Source organism: Schistocerca serialis, chromosome 4, assembly GCF_023864345.2.
Source record: "Schistocerca serialis cubense isolate TAMUIC-IGC-003099 chromosome 4, iqSchSeri2.2, whole genome shotgun sequence".
Lineage (NCBI taxonomy): Eukaryota > Metazoa > Arthropoda > Insecta > Orthoptera > Acrididae > Schistocerca > Schistocerca serialis.
This window is the reverse complement of record NC_064641.1, coordinates 472,352,273-472,373,046: the sequence shown is the minus strand read 5'-3', so window position 1 is coordinate 472,373,046 and position 20,774 is coordinate 472,352,273. Positions and strand designations below refer to the sequence as shown.

General features: G+C 41.7%; 1 protein-coding gene across 1 annotated transcript in view; it reads right to left on the bottom strand.

The window, feature by feature from the left end:
• LOC126475144 (dynactin subunit 2) overlaps positions 1 to 10,455 on the bottom strand; it is a 50,813-nt gene extending 40,358 nt beyond the window's left edge. Inside the window, exons 1-3 of the mRNA XM_050102757.1 lie at positions 9,980 to 10,455; positions 9,820 to 9,891; positions 9,563 to 9,702 (exon numbers count right to left, since the gene is read on the bottom strand). Of these exons, the coding sequence (XP_049958714.1) occupies positions 9,563 to 9,702; positions 9,820 to 9,891; positions 9,980 to 10,066 (299 nt within the window). The 5' untranslated portion in view covers positions 10,067 to 10,455. The remainder of the gene's footprint in view (positions 1 to 9,562; positions 9,703 to 9,819; positions 9,892 to 9,979) is intronic.
• Between the last annotated feature and the right edge of the window lie 10,319 nt (positions 10,456 to 20,774).

Sequence of the window (20,774 nt, the reverse complement as noted above, 5' to 3'; positions counted from 1 at the left end):
CTAATAATGCTGTCTATTATGCAAACTGTTTTGTCTTATTGTATTTATCTCAATATCTTTGGATTTAACCATGCATGTGACAAAACATTAACACAAAATACACTTGTGCATTAGCACTTTATTCTGCCAACCCCTTTGAATCTAGAATAATTTAAAATTTATCTTCCCAAATTCCACTGAAAAGTTGGATAATAAATGGATTTCGGATTGCTATAACAATCTATGATGGTGATTTGAGGGACTTAACTGCAAGGTTATCTGTGCCCTAGATGAATATGAATGTGTACATTTTGAGAAATGGGGGAAAAAAACTTTCTTTAAAAATCACATTACTGCAATGGTGTACCAGAGAAATATATTATCAGCCTTCTTTGAAGTGTTTGACAACACTGATAATAAGATACACTGTATGTTAGGACCTTGAGCGAGAGCCACAGCTGCAACCCCACACTCCCCCTGCCCAAAAACAAAACCAATGTCAGTCCCGTCCAACACTTGTCTAAGGTAAAAAATTATAATGAAATCTTAAAATACACAGAGGTATTTTTTAGATAATCAAAATTATTTATAGACCACTAAGCTGTACAATTATGTGCCTCTCACAAAACACACTAATGTAAGTATCACTGTTAAATGCAATTATGATGAACTTAACATAAAATACTGCTTATTTAGATCGGTTGGACAAAAACAATACCTCAGGAAGTAGCTACCACTGTCTAACAAGAGAGAATAGCTCTGATTCCTAACAAAACTTTGAAACATGTAGTACACACAACTGATGATTATTTAAAAGAGAGAGCATGTTTCCAGACAGCCTACTTAATGACTTCTTGTCGGGGTCCAAACATCATTCAGTCAAAATATGGCAACTACTAAAATTATGCCAGGTGCAGGGTATTCCAGAAGCTTTTCCATGACACAGAAGGAAGATAAGGACAGTGTCCGACATGAAGGTCAGCTAAAATGTCTTTTGGCTGGCATTCAGACGTGGTCCAGTAGCCAGTATAAATACCCAGACTATTTTCACTCATTTGCAGCCACTTTTACACATACCAATGAATGTATTTATCAGTGACACAGACTGCAGGGGGACCTCACATGAAGTCATTCAATTTTCATCACAAGCCTACCTGGTTGCTACATTTACAATCTCATTACCAGGGATTCCAACATGCTCTAGTACCCAACAAAATGACATCTATTTATCCTGATTCTGCAGAGAAAACAGGGTATTCTGCTAGGTCTCGGGATTGCAGAGGACTCATCAAGCGAGAACAGATGAGGGAAGTCTTTATATGGGCACACCTCTTCTGTTTGAGAGCCATCAGGTTTGTGTAAAGAATAGTAACTTGGCTAACATTTCACAAACACTGGGAAGTCCAGACTGGAATATCACAAATATTATGAAGAGGATAGATTGCTACTCACTGCAAAGATTACCTGTTGAGTTACAGACAGGCACAATGAAAAGACTGTTACATTCTGAGTTTTTGGCAAAAGCCTTCTTCGGAAAAGGAAACACACACTCATTCACACAAGCAAGCACACCTCACACATACTTGACCACTCTCTGGCCAGAATGCAATGGTGTCATGTCAAGCAAAAGCAGCAATCTCAGTTCGGGTGAGACCATGGCCCAATAAATATGGAGAAGAGTAGTGGGTCAGCATCCCAAGAGATGTGGGCAAGGAACAGAGTGTGTCATTTCTGCATGCAATTAGACTTTACCCGACAAATAGGAGGCAGCCAAGTCAGCTTTTTATCAAAAAGGAGGCTCAAAAAACTGGATTATGCAACAACATTCAAGAGACGAGTACCCTTGTAGAGTTCTGAGTAAGGATGTGCCGTGAGTAATGATAGTTGCATGACCTGCATTTTTGCAGGAGAGAATTGGAAACCATGGAAAAGGGTGCATGGAGAGGCCCTTTGGATGGCGCTTTGGAGCTGCTATTCAGTCAAGGCTACTAAGTGGGAGCTGTACTAAATGCAGAAATCGTCAACATACAGTGCAGGGTTGATCAGTGGCCCGACAGAGGTCATCAGCCCACAGACAACAATTAGGAAAAGTGTGACACTCAGGACTGAGCCCTGTGAGATGCCATTCTCTTGGATGTGTGGAGAGCTGAATGAAGTAACAACTCAAACCCACAACCGGTGGCATAAAAACTGATGAATAAACACTTGCAAGGAGTTTCGAAAGCCCCAGTTGTGGAGGGTAAGCAAAATATGATGGCACCAAGCAGTGTCATCTGCTTTATGTATGTAAAAAAAAAAACTGATGAGGTGATGGGGTTTAGAAAAAGCCTGACGGATTGCTGTTTCCAACTGGACCAGATCATCAGTTGAGGATCATCCTTCCTGGAAAGTATGATGGATTGGGGCAAAAGGCCCCTAGACTCAAAAACGCAAGCATAATCTATGGACAACAATCCTTTCAAGTAGTTTACAGAGCCCATGGGTGGAACTAACTGGTTGGTAGCTGTCATGAGACATTTGGTTTTTGCCTGGCTTAAGGATTGGGATGGCGATACTATCTCACCATTGCGAAGGGAAGACTCCTTCGAGCCAAATATTTTAAGACCCTGAACAGATGTAATCTCTGAGTAATATTCAGGTGTTGGATCATATGATTATGAATTGAATCAAGGCTTGAGGTTATATCATGAAACAACAAAAGAGCCTGAAGCAGTTCCCAGTGAGTGAATGTTTCATTGCATGATTTGGCTTGAAGGGGAGTGAAACATAAGGGGAGGTCTTCAATTTGTAATTTTTGCAGCAGGAAGATAGCTGGAAAAAAAGATACCAATGCTGCAATGAAGTGGGTTCATAAGGTGTTCAGCAAGAACCAACAGTGTTACAAAGACCACCCTGAAGGATAAGACCCGAAACAGCTATTGACCATGTGCAGCCCACAAGACCACAGAGCTCTGCCGACATATGGGATGAAGAGGCATGCATTCCCAGGGAGGAGATGTAGCACCCCCAGTACTCCTCCTTCCTTCATGACACTGGCTGATGGGAGGGAGAGAGGGCGGGGGGGGGGGGGGGGGGGGAATCTGCAGAAAGTGGAACAGCAGTTTCAACAGCATGGGTGATCACATTGGAGGCATCTTGCACAACCTCATCAATGCAATCTGGCAGAAATAGGGTGAAGGTAACAGCTGAGGCGTACAACTGCCATATGTCTCTTCAAAGAACCCAATGTGGTAATTGGTCCATTTGGTAGTGGTGAGGAAACAACAGGATTACTGGAAAGTGGACACTGTGACAAAGATGGTGCAGTGAAGCCACCAGAGTGGGGGAAAGAAATCATCAGATCAGTAGCTGAAAAGGTGCCTTGGGAGACACTGAAATGGGCACGAGTACAACTACTGAGGAGAGAGAAATCTTGGTTGGTAAGAAGCTGGTCAAGTAGAAGGCCTCTACCAAACGAAGTTGTATTCCTCCACAGAGGGGCAGTGCAGATTGAAATCTGCAAGTAGGAGGAAAGTAGGGGGAGGGGCAGAGAGTTGTTGGATTAAGGTACTCAACTCAAGATAAGTAAGTGGGCTGTGGGCTGTCTGGAGGTACATAAATATTGCAAATGGTGAACACTGATGTCTTTTGCACTCACACCATTATTGCTTCCTCTGTGGCACAAAGGTGAATCCACTCACTGACAACACCTGTGCAAAATAATGTATGACCCCTCCAAATGCCCTCTCAGAACCAACATGGTTCTGACATGATGGATGATTACCACAGAGTGTTGGGTGATGGTCACCAGTGAAGTGCATTTCTTGTAGAGCAACACAAATTGCAGAAGAGAAGGAAATAAACTGTTTTAGTTCCAGCAGGTGACAGTAATATCCACCAGAATGCCACTGAATGAACATATTATGGGTGTCCAGGATAGGCATGAAGGTGTCCTGAGGACTAGTCATGCCCCAGGATCACTACCTGTCACAGACTGAAGTGGATTCCCATCTAAGAGCACTGGTTCATGATCCAATGGCATGGCGGGATCTGACACCTCTGGATACAATGGAGTAGCCTTGTCCCAGTTCTTCTTCTTCTTCTTCTTCTTCGCAGCCATTTATGCACTGGTGGCAGGGTGGTGAGGGACTCCTGTCACCAGTAGGCATCAGAGGGTGTCCCTCCAGGAGGGTGCGGAAAGTGGTTTCTGAAGACAGCGCTGCAAGAGAGAGGAGGTTAGTGGGAGAACTGGTTTCGAAAAAATCGATGTAGTGGGAGTGATGGTTGTGACTTTCACATAATTGGATATATTATCAACAGGATGTATGCATCCATACTTTTTACATGCCTCAGTGTGTGACAGGCAGTCAATAGATTTATATTTCTGTATTTTCTTTCTTGAAGACTGCACAATTAATGAATGTGGAGGATGATGATCCATGCAATTTACACAGAAAGGTGGTTGCTGACAAGGACTACCTTCATGGGGTGATTATCTGCAGTTACCACATTTTGGATCCGCTAAGCAGCAGGATATTATGACCAAAGTGCAAGCACCAAAAGCTCATTGCTCAAGATTAGCCATAGCTCCTTGTCTGTTTGTAGTGCAAGGTCTCACTGGAAGATGATTCCTTGGACAATATTCAAAGTCATGTGTGGAGCAATGGTCACTAGTACATCACCCAGATGTTCTCATTCCTGACAAGCTGTTGACTGTTCAGCAGAACAGGCTGGAATCAACAGCAATCCATTTCACATTTTTCTTAAAAATTCTACTTCTCCAGATTTATCTGCAGTATGTTCCACAAAAAATAATGGGTTTGTCACAGTGAAAGTACCTCCATCAGTTGCCACATCCACTAAATATTGGGGAAAATGTTTCGCTCCTACATGTCAGGCTTGTCCCTCTTCCCACAGGATAACCTAGGATTGGTAAAGTAGTAGGGTTATAACAATGCACATTGAAATTTCTATTCTTGTGTGATGACATGGCTGGATAAGAGCAGCCACTGTTTTGATACAGTTTATTGATATATTTCATATGTAAAACATCTGCCCTGATGCCACCTACTCCAATCAAGGGCTCTCCCCATGGGTGCCACCCATTCGCAGCAAAGGCAATCTGCCACAATGGCTGTTGCCAGGAGTCCTGCTACTCCACAAAGACAGGCATCTACTCCTTGGCACATGTGGGGAGCTAGCAGCTCAGGCACCAGCATCCCTGAGTTGTCAGGGGACTGAAACCAACAGTGTGATCCCTGTGTTGTCAGGGGGCTGACACGACAGGGTACATAATGAGCTCACTACATCGGACTGATTACTGTGTTGGCTTTGAAGACCAAGTAAGAGCCCAAAAGGTATTGTGTGCAGGTGATCTCTAACACTGCACGCAGTAGTTGCTCTTTGAGGTATTTTTTCTCAGTCGATCCACACTACAGAAAAATTTGGAAACTGAGGATCAAACCCAGAAAGGGGCCACAATATTACTTCAGGCAAAGGGTAGTGAGTGAATATGCCAAGTAAAAACAGCAGAACCTAGGGAATAGCTGGGTTGACATCAAAGGTGGCCACCATGAGAAAGAGAGCAAGAGAAGGAAAGACAGAGATACGAGACGGCGGGACAGGAAAGTATGCAGGTTCTACAACAGCTTGGGGCCCCATACTCGTATGCACGTACTCATGAAAGAGTCATGAGTACCCCTATGGGAGGAAAGACAGTTAATTCTTTTCCCATTAAAATGTGCCTATTGATTCATAGTTACCTTCGCATGTTATTGCTACATTTAAATGTATTTTTTTCACTTACATTTTCCTGAGTACCATATTCCGTACATTATTCTCTGATAACATTTTTACTTCTTATTTGAAGTTATATTTTCATGTAGTGACATTTCTTAAGTGTATATAACCTAGGTAACTTAATTTATCATCATCATCTAATATTTAGCTACCATCTCTTTCCTACTTGCTGGTGCCCTTCTTTGCTTGTTAATTTCAAACAAACTATGTTGTCACAAATTTCCAAGTGAAATTTATTTTTTGAGGAGTAGTGATGTCTGAGGACCTTATATCTTCCCTTGTCAGAATGCCTGTCAAATTTAGGGACTTTTATAAGTTTACTGATTAGTGTTACCAGAGAGTATGTGTCAAGGACACGACAATGACTTTGGAAACTGTGATTATTGTTTTGTGGATGCTCTTGGCGTAGCACTGTGGTAGTGAATAGCTGAGTAAGAGTTTGTCATTGTCATCAGTTGTCTGTGCTAGCTAATGTATATGGGCTAATTATTTGTGCTGCATTCTTACACTCCTCAACTCTCAGTGCCGAGTGATTAATTCTGTATCGTGGCATAGGGGAAATCACTAAAACCGAGTGTAGTTAAAACAGTTTGAGACAGACAGTAATTTTAGTAAGAAATCCCACAGTCAGTGATTCATCATTTTTAACTGAACCTTCCATCATCTGCACCCTGAATATTACCGACAAAAGAAAATATGATGGCTGTGACCGCCAACAGAGAAGGTGGAGAGTGTACAGGAATCATTCATCAAGAGCCTGGAGTAATCTTACTGCAAATAAATATTTGGAGAGATGACCTGTACAGTGATGTATGTATGTTTTCTCTGTCTTGTAGTTGTGCAGTCATTTTGTGATGCACTTCAAAAAGTTCTAAGTCTTTATGATGATACAAGTATGGTTGAAACTAAACATTAAACCCAAGAACCTGACAGATAAAATGGAGAATTATGTCATTACAATATTTCCGGTCAAACAAAATTGTAAGAGACATGATTAAAATGAATGCACATTGTATTTCTGCCCAATCCGTAAGTCTATGCATCATGAAGTGTAATTTATGAATTGAGGATGCAAGACAGTGGAAGAGCAGGGGAGATGGACCAGGGTTGGGGAGGGGAGTGAGGAAGGGGATGAAGAGGGCAGGAGAAAGTGGGACGGATACAGAGTGGGATTGGCAGAGTATGTGAGGGGAAGGGAAGAGAGCGGGAGGGCGACAGAGTAGCTAGCTGGAGGGCGACAGAGTAGCGGACTCATTTCAGAATACTGACTGGGGCACAATGAACAGTCCAACAGTGAAAAAAAATTATTAACAAGCTACAGGGAGAAGTAAATGACATGGCTTGTCATGTTCTGGCAAAACTTTATTGCCAATACCGCTTCACACATTGCCGTAACAGGAAAAATCCTCAAAAGATTCCGACAATTGTACCAGAGCACTGAGTTAGCTTTGATTACCAATTCCTATCCACCAGGAACAAGTTATAAATAACATTTTCCTAACTGCATGACGTGCGATTTAAAAGAATCTGAAATGTGGCTGCTCTGGCCAGTATCAAAGTCTTTTGATTCGCACTTGGCAATGTTTACACACTCTGATCAAGAACACTGGCACTGCATCCATTATATGTCAGAGCTGTCGAATACAAGTCACAGTTTTCTATAATATTTAAGAACTTTCCTTCCTGAGAGCTCTAAGAAAAATCAATGGGAGAATCTCCGCAGAAGACCACCGTTTCCCCAGTAAATTTGAGATTCCTCTAAAGCATGACCAAGATGTTTGAGTAAGACTCAAAACTGAATACACATACAGTCTAAATTCGGAAATACGGAAGCGTCCGATCCCACCCGTCTGCTTTGACCCATGACGTCACAAATATGGCGGAAACAAAAACAAACACACACACTTTCCACAAGAAGCCTAATGACACTAACGGGACAAGCGTGGGAAATGGGGTGTTTTGGGTGGGGGGCAAACTAAATATAAACAAATTTAGACGCCTTGCGTAGCTACAACGTGTAAGTGAAGACAGCCATGCATGAATACCCACCCACATCCCCAGGGGTCGTAACCCCTGCAACCCATAGAAGATAAAGATGCTTCAGTAGCTGATTAGTGTTTTTTGTCATTAAAAAAAAAAAAAAAAAAAAAAATCTCACGGGATGAACGAACAGATCAGAAAGATAAATATAATAAACTAAAACAGAAATTCGACGAAACAGATAATTAAAATAAATAATAAGTGTTTTTAAATTTAAAAAAAAAATCTCACAAGATAGAACGAACAGATCAGAAAAGTAAATAAAATAAGATAAAACAGAACTGGAGACAGCCACACTCAAACCAAACTCCGTGCCGTCATGACGTCACACACGACAACACCCTTATGTCACGGGTCAAAGGCGACGCATGGGATCGGACGCTTCTGTCGACCCCTAAATTCTTTTATGTCATTTTATTTTACATATAAGCAACTTCCTCCATTTTTTATTCTATTCTACAAAAATAGTTGGCAATGTTAAAATTTAAAATTTCTAAATGCAGAAAATATCCATTTCTTAATATGTTTTCATCTGGCACTCTACTGGTCAGAGCATCGAACCTTAATGGTAAGATAGATCTCGATACCAAATTCTGGACTGCAAAATATTTTCAGCACGCTGGTGGGAACTATGACCACAATTTACTGGTTATAAATTGCAGAATAAAACTGAAGAAATGCAAGAATAAGGATTGTGAGAGTCTTTATAATAGCACTAAGCAATGACTGAAAAACAAAATCTGCACACACGTGCCTAAATCACAGGTAACATTGCTTAGCCCCACACAGATTTCAAAATACCCGTTCTTGGTACTGATTACACAGGGACACCTGTATTACAACAATCCCCACACATGATTAAGGGCCTAGGAAGAGGACCTTCTTGGTCTTTTTAATCTTCTGACTACTACTACTAGCCTTAACATGAAGTTTTGTCCCAGTCTTGCCATCCTGTTCCCAAACTCCTTAGGTAGTCTCCACACTTTTGTTCATAATCTCCAAAACATTGAATCAGTTGTAAATGTATAGAGCAAAGTTAATAGACCTTCAATGTTTGTTTAATCTCGTTACTGAACTGACATTTTTGACCGCAACCCAGTCTACAGCCCTACTCATAACCTTACTGCCACCAACTTCAGCTCTCAACTGATCTGGTCCTGTCTATGCTACTTCCTCATTAGCTCTGAGTTGTAGAATCAGATACTATTACTCCACCACTGCACAGGAGTAGGCACAATTTAAGCTGCACAGTCTTTAACAATGGTTGTTTCACAGCAACTTGCATGAAAAAAAGCATCAGCTGCCTTCACAACTGTTCCTCATTCTGTAGTAGTTTCCACACGTGTCCATTGGGACAATACGTACGTTGCCTAGAAACTGTTTGAAGAAAAATTAGAATGCCTTACGTCCTTGTGATTTATGCACCGAAATGTATTTTTTCGGGGCAATTTATTTACTGCACTTGATTTAACTGTGATTTCAGGAGAGACTGAGATAAGGTTAATTCGAGTCCGCTGAACCGTAAATTAAAGTAATGGACATATTTAATATCATCTACGCTGATGGATCTTTATAGTTCATGGCGCGATTCTGGCAAAAAACAATTACTCGAAAGAGCAAGTACAGATTCATTTTTGTAACGGGTAAACTATTACGGGTTAGGATACTGGTCACCACCTGAATCACCCCATAGCACACAAACAATTTAAGGCAGAAATTACAGAAAATATAGTGCGTAAAATTTCATGCATGTACTGTGTATTACCTTGAATTATATCCAGTTCTCAAAGTTTTCCGTACTGTATCTGAGAAATCAACATTATTGGTATCCAACACGCTCCTATTAAATTTCGTGAAAGCTTCATTCGCACTGATGTGGAGGCGTTCGATTGAATCACTCTCTTCCTACAATGAAAGTTAAGGAAAAAATAAAGCAAGTGGACGTTTACTTTGTAGACTATCAGATACACAAGCAAAGCTTTCCACACTGTGTAAGCTGCCACAGCCCATGTTGAGAATTACCTCGTAATACGCAGCATTCTGATCAGATTCTGGTAGATCGCTTGTTTCGTAAACGTCCGGCTGATCATATGCCTGCAAAAGTTAGACATATCGCACAGTTGCTCAATTCTTTCACACAGTAGTTAAAATTATTGCAGGATCAAAAATACAGTAAGCTTACTATGCCGGGCAAATCAGCATACTTTGGATCTGCCATTTTCAGCTGTTTTCTGTATCGAAAACTCTGTAACTCAGAGATAACCGTCATACAAAACGTCAAACTTAGCCGGAAGAAAGAAGTTACAACCTCCTTGGCTAATAATCACCAAGTCTCTACCACGCAGTAGTGGCGAAGTTAGGCAACTGTTCCCCGATTTGCAGAGACGAATATGAATACTGGCCTAGTGATTTGAACGGCATTAGAGACAACAAAAGGAAACCGAAGAACAACAAAAAAGTTTCTTTCGCAACTCCTATTGAGCAAACAAGTCTGTCTTAAATGAATGTAATTTCTTAATTTTCTGCATTAGGCTGTAATGGCCTCAGTCACTGTGCAACTCCGCAAGCAGCGTGGATTCATGGAGGTAACAAGGAAGATGGGAGTTGTCATTATGTCACAAACTGGAAGCCGACGGCCGCCGTCTTATTTAGCCCAAAACGGTAGGTTCTCCGCTCTTATAGCACTATGGTTGACTGCACTGCATGTTCCCGTGACGTCACTCTCTGATGTGTCCATGTCAAGGTTCGACAGTTGGGAATAACTATCGATTTTCGTATACCAAATACCATTTGGTGCTTTAATTGTGTGGAGACGTAGTTGTTTTATGAAAAATGTCAGTTTGCGTCGTTTGCGGATTTGCCAGTCTATCCGATTTTAATGTCAAGTTTAAGGGAATCACATTTCATTCGCAAGCGGAGCCATTCAAGCAATAGTTTTTGGTACACATGAATTATGGTTGCGCTGTTTACTTTTATTTTTTCTTGTGGTTTTCATTACCTTTCTAACCGCAATTCCTCCGACATCGGAGCCACTCTGTATCAACGGTTTCGTTCCCGCACAACATAAGTCTACGTAACGGCACAGATTGTTGTAGCAGCATTTCATGTCCTAAATACCTCCTGCCGATAATTACTCATTGTTCACATTTCCTTCATCTTTAAAAAAGATTCTGGCTAGAACAGACAGAGATAGACGTGCTCGTGAGATTTGTGTGTATGATTGTATGAATGTGTAGCTGTGTGTGTGTGTGTGTGTGTGTGTGCGCGCGTGCGCGCATGCTGTGTATTTTTCTTCAAATGACATATATCCCTTGGGTAATTTAGACACCTTCCCCATGAACCATGGACCTTGCCATTGGTGGGGAGGCTTGCGTGCCTCAGCGATACAGATGGCCGTCCCATAGGTGCAACCACAACGGAGGGGTATCTGTTGAGAGGCCAGACAAACATGTGGTTCCTGAAGAGGGGCAGCAGCCTTTTCAGTAGTTGCAGGGGCAACAGTCTGGATGATTGACTGACCTGGCCTTGCAACATTAACCAAAACGGCCTTGCTGTGCTGGTACTGCAAATGGCTGAAAGCAAGGGGAAACTACTGCTGTAATTTTTCCCAAGGGCATGCAGCTTTACTATATGGATACATTATGATGGCGTCCTCTTGGGTAAAATATTCCCCATTCGGATCTCTGGGCAGGGACTACTCAAGAGGACATCGTTATCAGGAAAAAGAAAACTGGCGTTCTACGGATCGGAGCGTGGAATGTCAGATCCCTTAACCGGGCAGGTAGATTTGAAAATTTAAAAAGGGAAATGGATAGGTTAAAGTTAGATATAGTGGGAATTAGTGAAGTTCAGTGGCAGGAGGAACAAGACTTTTGGTCAGGTGAATACTGGGTTATAAACACAAAATCAAATAGGGGTAATGCAGGAGTAGGTTTAATAATGAATAAAGAAATAGGAGTGCGGGTAAGCTACTACAAACAGCATAGTGAACGCATTATTGTGACCAAGATAGACACGAAGCCCTCACCTACTACAATATTACTAGTTTATATGCCAACTAGCTCTGCAGATGATGAAGACATTGAAGAAATGTATGATGGGATAAAAGAAATTATTCAGGTAGTGCAGGGAGACGAAAATTTAATAGTCATGGGTGACTGGAATTCAGTAATAGGAAAAGGGAGAGAAGGAAATGTAGTAGGTGAATATGGATTGGGGATAAGAAATGAAAGAGGAAGCCGCCTGGTGGAATTTTGCACAGAGCATAACTTAATCATAGCTAACACTTGGTTCAAGAATCATAAAAGAAGATTGTATACCTGGAAGAATCCTGGAGGTACTAAAAGGTATCAGATAGATTATATAATGGTAAGACAGAGATTTAGGAACCAGGTTTTAAATTGTAAGACATTTCCAGGGACAGATGGGGACTCTGACCACAATGGTTATCAACTGTAGATTAAAACTGAAGAAACTGCAAAAACGTGGGAATTTAAGGAGATGGGATCTGGACAAACTGGTTAAACCAGAGGTTGTACAGAGTTTCAGGGAGAGCATAAGGGAACAATTGACAGGAATTGGGGAAAGAAATACAGTAGAAGAATAATGGGTAGCTCTGAGGGATGAAGTAGTGAAGGCAGCAGAGGATCAAGTAGGTAAAAAGATGAGGGCTAATTGAAATCCTTGGGTAACAGAAGAAATATTGAATTTAATTGATGAAAGGATAAAATATAAAAATGCAGTAAATGAAGCAGGCAAAAAGGAATACAGACGTCTCAAAAATGAGATCGACAGGAAGTGCAAAATGGCTAAACAGGGATGGCTAGAGGACGAATGTAAGGATGTAGAGACTTATCTCACTAGGGTAAGATAGATACTGCCTACAGGAAGAGTACCACTTGTATCAATATCAAGAGCTCAGATAGAAACCCAGTTCTAAGCAAAGAAGGCAAAGCAGAAAGGTGGAAGGAGTATAGAGAGGGTCTATACAAGGGCGATGTACTTGAGGACAATATTATGGAAATGGAAGAGGATGTAGATGAAGACGAAATGGGAGATACGATACTGCGTGAAGAGTTTGACAGGGCACTGTAAGACCTGAGTCGAAACAAGGCCCCGGGAGTAGACAACATTCCATTAGAACTACTGATGGCCTTAGGAGAGACAGTCCTAACAAAACTCTACCATCTGGTGAGCAAGATGTACGAGACAGACGAAATACCCTCAGACTTCAAGAAGAATATAATAATTCCAATCCCAAAGAAAGCAGGTGTTGACAGATATGAAAATTACCGAACTATCAGTTTAATAAGTCACAGCTGCAAAATACTGACGCGAATTCTTTACAGACGAATGGAAAAACTGGTAGAAGCCGACCTCAGGGAAGATCAGTTTGGATTCCGTAGAAATATTGGAACACATGAGGCAACACTGACGTTACGACTTATCTTAGAAGAAAGATTAAGGAAAGGCAAATCTACGTTTCTAGCATTTGTAGACTTAGAGAAAGCTTTTGACAATGTTGATTGGAATACTCTCTTTCAAATTCTAAAGGTGGCAGGGGTAAAATACAGGGAGCGAAAGGCTATTTACAATTTGTACAGAAAGCAGATGGCAGTTATAAGAGTCGAGGGACATGAAAGGGAAGCAGTGGTTGGGAAGGGAGTGAGACAGGGTTGTAGCCTCTCCCCGATGTTATTCAATCTGTATATTGAGCAAGCCGTAAAGGAAACAAAAGAAAAATTTGGAGTAGGTATTAAAATCCATGGAGAAGAAATAAAAACTTAGAGGTTCGCCGATGACACTTCAAGTAGTAAAGGAGTTTTGTTATTTGTGGAGCAAAATAACTGATGATGGTCGAAGTAGAGAGGATATAAAATTGACAATGGCAAGAAAAGCGTTTCTGAGGAAGAGAAATTTGTTAACATCGAGTATAGATTTAAGTATCAGGAAGTCGTTTCTGAAAGTATTTGTATGGAGTGTAGCCATGTATGGAAGTGAAACATGGACGATAAATAGTTTGGACAAGAAGAGAATAGGAGCTTTCGAAATGTGGTGCTACAGAAGAATGCTGAAGATTAGGTGGGTAGATCACATAACTAATGATGAAGTATTGAATAGAATTAGGGAGAAGGGGAGTGTGTGGCACAACTTGACAAAAAGAGGGACCGATTAGTAGGACATGTTCTGAGGCGTCAAGGGATCACAAATTTAGCATTGTAGGGCAGCGTGGAGGGTAAAAATAGTAGAGGGAGACCAAGAGTTGAATACACTAAGTAGATTCAGAAGGATGTGGGTTGCAGTAGTTACTGGGAGATGAAGAAGCTTGCACAGGATAGAGTAGCATGGAGAGCTGCATCAAACCAGTCTCAGGACTGAAGACCACAACAACAACTACTTTAGACAGTGGTTTTTCCCACTCATCCATTTCTCGTTTCTTAAACATTAATTCAGTTGGACATAAACCTGTCGAAGTATGTGGCAAGTTATTCATGATTTGCTGAAATTGCAAGGCAAATTCGATCCATTTTGTACGTGTTTGTGGTGTGTAAGAGCATATAAATATATTAAATTCCCCAGATACCCTTACTGTGTGAGGCTTGTGTCAGGGTGGAATCATGATTCCAGTATGTGTTTTATTTTACTTGTGGTCGTAAATTCCTTCTTGTTAGCTGTGAAGTACGATGCAGTCGTCTGTAAGTCTTCTAATAAGAGATACGGTGGTCACTGACCTCACAGCATACAACTTAACTTAATTGGATAAAACACCATATACTGAATTACATACTTAACATTCCCTTTTCGTTTTAGATTAGTTCCAACGGCATCCAATGGTACTAGTTCTAAAGGTTTTGTGGCAACTATTGGAAGCAGTTCAATTAATCTTGATTAGATGGCGTGTTTGTCTTCTGATAAGTAATACATTTTCGAATTACTTGGAGAATTTGACGCTGCAGGTTGGGGAAGTAGCAGTACAGATTACACATTGAGGGTGTAAAGAATGAATTCATCTGTGAAATTTTCAGGTAAAGGTGTGAATCACTATTGTTGGTTACGTGTAGATTGGTGAAACAGCACTGCTTTACAAAATGTATAAAATTTTTTAAAGTTATAATCATCATTTCCTTCACATAGTTTGAGATGTATCTTTTCCCAGCACGAATCTTCTTCTTGCTATTGCTCCAGGCTATTGCACATTTTGTGTTGAATAAATAGGATGCGGATTTCAGAATTCGGTTCAGTGAGTTCTAACAACTCATTTAACCCTTTGGGTAGCCTTGACAAGGTGTCAACAATTATGTTATGTTTACCTTTGATGTACACTGTCTCATAACTGAATTCCTGCAAGTAAAGACACCATTTGGCTATTCTTGTGTGCAGTAATTAGCATGTCAAGAGAAAAGAAAGCACTTTGTGGTCACAGTAGATCTTGGTGTGTTTTACCAACAAGTAATATTCGAATTACTTAAAAGCCCTCGCTACAGAGGGAGCTTCGAGCGCTGTTGCTGAATATAATCGCTCACATTCAGTAAGAGTTCTGCTTGCAAAACTAATTATCTTGGGCGTTTGTCGTCCATCTATCTCGATGATTTGCAATAGGCATGCCCCCAGACTCTGTGTAGACGCATCAGTGCTTAAACAAAACTCTTGTGACATGTTTGGGTGTTGCATTGAGTAGAGTTTCTATAACATTTTCAAAGTCGGTTTGACACTGATTGATCCATATCCATGGGTTATTCTCTGACATTAAGTTTAACGGGGCATCGCAGTTCAGCAACTGGTCAGGAATAAATTTTCTAAAGAATGGTACTAAGCCCAGATAAGCTTTGAGAGGTTTTTCGTTCTGGGAGGGGGGGGGGGGGGGAGAGGGGTATCTCTGCTTGCATATAGTTTCCCCAGATCTGGCAAAATACCTTGTGGTGATACGGTGTGTTCTAGGAATTTGGCCTTTTCCTTCCAAATGTCAGACGTCTTTAAATTTGTTGTATTGCTTTATTCTGAGAATTGGTATAGTACTTGACCCAAAAGTCGGAAATGCTGTTCCCAGATATACGGTGCTATCAGCAAGTCATCCACTTAGACAGTGACTATGTACATTTGTCGATGCACCAGAGAAATTACAAACTATAAAAGTTCTGTTAACTTTATCTAATAGAGAACTCGATAAGATTCTTACCACATCTATCTCTCTCTTCTGATTTATCGAAAACAAATACTGCCTGGGTGCCGGCATCGAGCACATGCGGCGATCCTATTAAATATACAGGTATTGATCCATTGGAGCAGGCGTCCAGTGTTCGAAGTCGCTTGCACAGGCCAGTGTAAAGTGTCAACGCCCGTACTGTGGGAAGAGGATGACCGTATCCCACAGACTATACTATCTGTCGCAAGAGAGGCGCCTTTGTCGTTGTTTGAACGTTGTTTATTTTTTGCTGTAACACGCTATAAACACTGACATACATTTTGTTTCTTCTGCACAACTTCAAGGTCTGTGTCAGGTTCTAAACTGACATTAACATGTCCACTGCCTCTCACAGAAAACTAGATGTTGTACAGTGTAAATCGTGTTTTTGCTGCTGACACCACAACACATGCCGGTCGTTGTTGCCATGCGGTTCTAGGCGCTTCAGTCTGGACCGCTGTGGTAGCAGGTTCGAATCCTGCATCGAGCATGGATATGTGTGATGCCCTTAGGTTAGTTAGGTTTAAGGAGTTCTAAGTTCTAGGGGACTGATGACCTCAGATGTTAAGTTCCATAGTGCTCAGAGCCATTTTTGAACCACAACACACACACACACACACACACACACACACACACACACACACACACATACATACACTCACAAAGACACACACTGGACGAATTTCAATAAAAGACAGTCACAACATAAGGAAAATGGGGACGTTTTGCAGTGTTGTGGTGTGTTTCCAAACTGCTGTCCAAAGGTGACTGATGGCCTCTACATTTAAACTCATCTTTCACAGTGAGGGGATATCTGATGGTTTCATGTTCCATTTCGATTGATTCCTCATATTGCAGTCATGTGCGTGATCACCCTTTCGGTGCTAGCCATCCCCAGAAGGTATTGCCCCTCAACAAACACTCTTTCTCCATCTGAAATAAATTATGTCAGTTAATCATTATGTGGTAATCAACAGCATACTAGTGGATGGATGGGATGGAAAAGACACCATCGATGTACGATAATAATAAGCATCTCAGGTGATACTGTGAACAATTTTAGCAATTTACAGTAATATCAACACTGACTAATAATGTAACAGCATGCTTCCCAGTTTCAGGATCATCGCTAAAGCGTCCCTGCTTTACTTTGCGAGTACCATTGCGAATGTAGATAGATGAATTTGCTGTACGTCCATTCATTGTTAATTCTCGAACATATACATCATCAAAGCATACCTAACAGCGATCTACACATTCCCCGCACCTCGAGCATAGTCTGTAATTTACGATCTTTCTCTGTGCAAATGGGAGTTATAGGGCATTCTCGCATTCTTAAGATAAAGGTAAGGAATGAAAGATCTCCTCGCACTGTCTTTGACCACCCACCCTGCAGCACCGTTACCGATGTAATCTGCAGCTACATTCTGTGTCTCGTGAATGAATGGAGCTTTCCGAGTCTGTAACTGCTGTTCCTCTCCCATTCAAGTGCACAAGATTTCTCTAGATGCGCGCATGTCGAGAAGGTTAGCACCCATTATCGGTGTATAGTAGTAGATATGAAAGTGTTGTGATGTAATAGCAGACGGTTAAGAAGAACAAGAAACGGGTGGTTTTTATTCATGATGGAACTCCAGGCAGATGTCATTCGAAGCATTGTACATAAATCAACTACTCTATCAATTCTAAAATATTGTTCTAGTGTCTGGGATCAGTACCAGGAAGGTAGAAGAGAACACAAACACACGCACTCTAAGGCTACACAGTTCTGCTCTTAAAACAGGCTATATGTTAGATCGCTACAGTTTCCGACCTATTAGTCATGTGGAATGCAACGCTATTACTATCCCTATGTAAGAAATATATTTCCAGCGCATGACATACGTGCTTCTTGCATGTTTCCCTGCGATAAACTATGGTAACAAAGTGTAAAAGGAGAAACTACTTCCTTAAATCATCGATCTGTGTGGTACACGCACAATATAGCTTTCCAGATATGTATTGCGTCCACTGTTCACATACGATCACGGTTCAGAAATTATACTATGGTCGCATGAGTCCTATATAAAATGATCGTTATTGACGGAAAATACCTCTTACAAGGAAACAGATAAACGCTTAGCAGCGGCGTTTGACATGTGAAATTACACGTCATGCCGCCACTAACTCTGTAAACCGGACATCTGTCAAGCATATGTATACACGGGGATTGAAGTGTATCACAAACACCTGTCGCTAACTTAGAATCGTCTTAGTTATGAAACTGAAGTCTCAATTTTATACCCAAGGTGCGAAAGGAAAATGGATTATATCGCATAAATCATCGTTCGTTTAGAGGAATATGTCGAAACAGGATTGCCACATTTCATCACACATAAGATGGAAGTCCTCTGATGAGTGAGAGGTTTGCTGTTAACGATCGCAAGTTGACAGTGCTCTGTCACAAACAAAACATGCGGTTGTATACGAGTCGAACGCAAGCTATGTCACATCCGCCATGCATTCTGTCAGAACAAAGGAAAAAATTGTCAAATAACCTGCAGCAACATCTCCCTCTCTCTCTAGAATGCATCATCAGTCTACCATTAAATCGTACCTCATCACAACTCCATCTCAACCGATCACTCCATACATTCTCTGTCTTCCTTTAAAGCAGATGAAAGTAAGTTTAGAGGCAGATGGTTTTCCAGGAAAGCATCAAAGACAGCAGTTAACTCATGTGTATCACTATTAGCTCAATACAGACACATTAGAATGCTGCCTCAATGGAAAAAAGACTGTTTCCCTGGTTCCAGTGCTTCCATGTCAACATTTTCTCGGATTCCTCTTGCTACTGTATACTCGTTCTCATGTACAAGAATTGTTTTGCACCATCCAGAAGACATGCAAGTACATCCTCAATTTCCCCACATTTTGGTGTATTTTAATCATTTTTCGTAATTCTATCGATTTCATGTCACTTCTACCCATGTGATCATGACATGACTTCTCGTTCTGTGTTCTAAAATTGCTTGTAAATGTACTGCAGCTGCCAACACTTATTGCAAATGCACTACTTTCCTGGTTGGGCAGCATAGTATTGCACTGTATCCGAATGAATCCAGTCGCCTCCGCCCACATATTCTACATTTGCAATGCATTTTCTCTGTTTTCTGTATGTCTGTGTCTATGGATGTGTTGCGGATGGCTCCCAGGACCCGATCCTCCTGTGAAACGCAAAGGACCTAAGTTCGAGTCTCTGCCTGACCCACAGTTTTAGTATGCCAGGAAGTTTCATATCAGCGCACACTACGCTGTGGAGTGAAAATTTCATTCTGGAAATATCCCCCAGTCTGTGGCTAAGCCATGTCTCTGCATTATCCTTTTTTCCAGGAGTGCTGGTTCTGCAAGTTTGGCAGGAGAGCTTCTGTAAAGTTTGGAAGGTAGGATGCGAGTTACTGGTGGAAGTAAAGCTGTGAGGAGGGGTCATCAATTGTGCTTCGGTAGCTCAGATGGTAGAGCACTTGCCTGCGAAAGGCAAAGGTCTCGAGTTCGAATCCCAGTGTGGCACACAGTTGTAATCTGCCACGAAGTTTCACTTTCGCAGGGTTTAACTGTCAGTCCGATATGGAAATTACTAAAAAATTGTTTTGCTGCTTGAAGTCTCATCTGCAGAAAAGAAAGGCGGACAGTGCTCCCACACTGGTTTGCATGAGCAACGTGGCAGGTAAATTCAGCAAGGGCCAATCAGAATACTCCATTCTCTCACAAGACATCCTTTGTGTGGGACAAAGGAGCCTCTACAGACTGGTTTGAACATGATGGGGCAAGGTATCTACGAGGGCAGTTCAATAAGTAATGCAACACATTTTTTTTCTCGGCCAATTTTGGTTGAAAAAACCGGAAATTTCTTGTGGAATATTTTCAAACATTCCCGCTTCGTCTCGTATAGTTTCATTGGCTTCCGACAGGTGGCAGCGCTGTACGGAGCTGTTAAAATGGCGTCTGTAACGGATGTGCGTTGCAAACAACGGGCAGTGATCGAGTTTCTTTTGGCGGAAAACCAGGGCATCTCAGATATTCATAGGCGCTTGCAGAATGTCTACGCTGATCTGGCAGTGGACAAAAGCACGGTGAGTCGTTGGGCAAAGCATGTGTCATCATCGCCGCAAGGTCAAGCAAGACTGTCTGATCTCCCGCGTGCGGGCCGGCCGTGCACAGCTGTGACTCCTGCAATGGCGGAGCGTGCGAACACACTCGTTCGAGATGATCGACGGATCACCATCAAACAACTCAGTGCTCAACTTGACATCTCTGTTGGTAGTGCTGTCACAATTGTTCACCAGTTGGGATATTCAAAGGTTTGTTCCCGCTGGGTCCCTCGTTGTCTAACCGAACACCATAAAGAGCAAAGGAGAACCATCTGTGCGGAATTGCTTGCTCGTCATGTGGCTGAGGGTGACAATTTCTTGTCAAAGATTGTTACAGGCGATGAAACATGGGTTCATCACTTCGAACCTGGAAGCCACACCCACTCTCCAACAAGAAAAAGTTTAAAGCCATACCCTCAGCCGGTAAAGTCATGGTTACAGTCTTCTGGGACGCTGAAGGGGTTATTCTGTTCGATGTCCTTCCCCATGGTCAAACGATCAACTCTGAAGTGTATTGTGCTACTCTTCAGAAATTGAAGAAACGACTTCAGCGTGTTCGTAGGCACAAAAATCTGAACGAACTTCTCCTTCTTCATGACAACGCAAGACCTCACACAAGTCTTCGCACCCGAGAGGAGCTCACAAAGCTTCAGTGGACTGTTCTT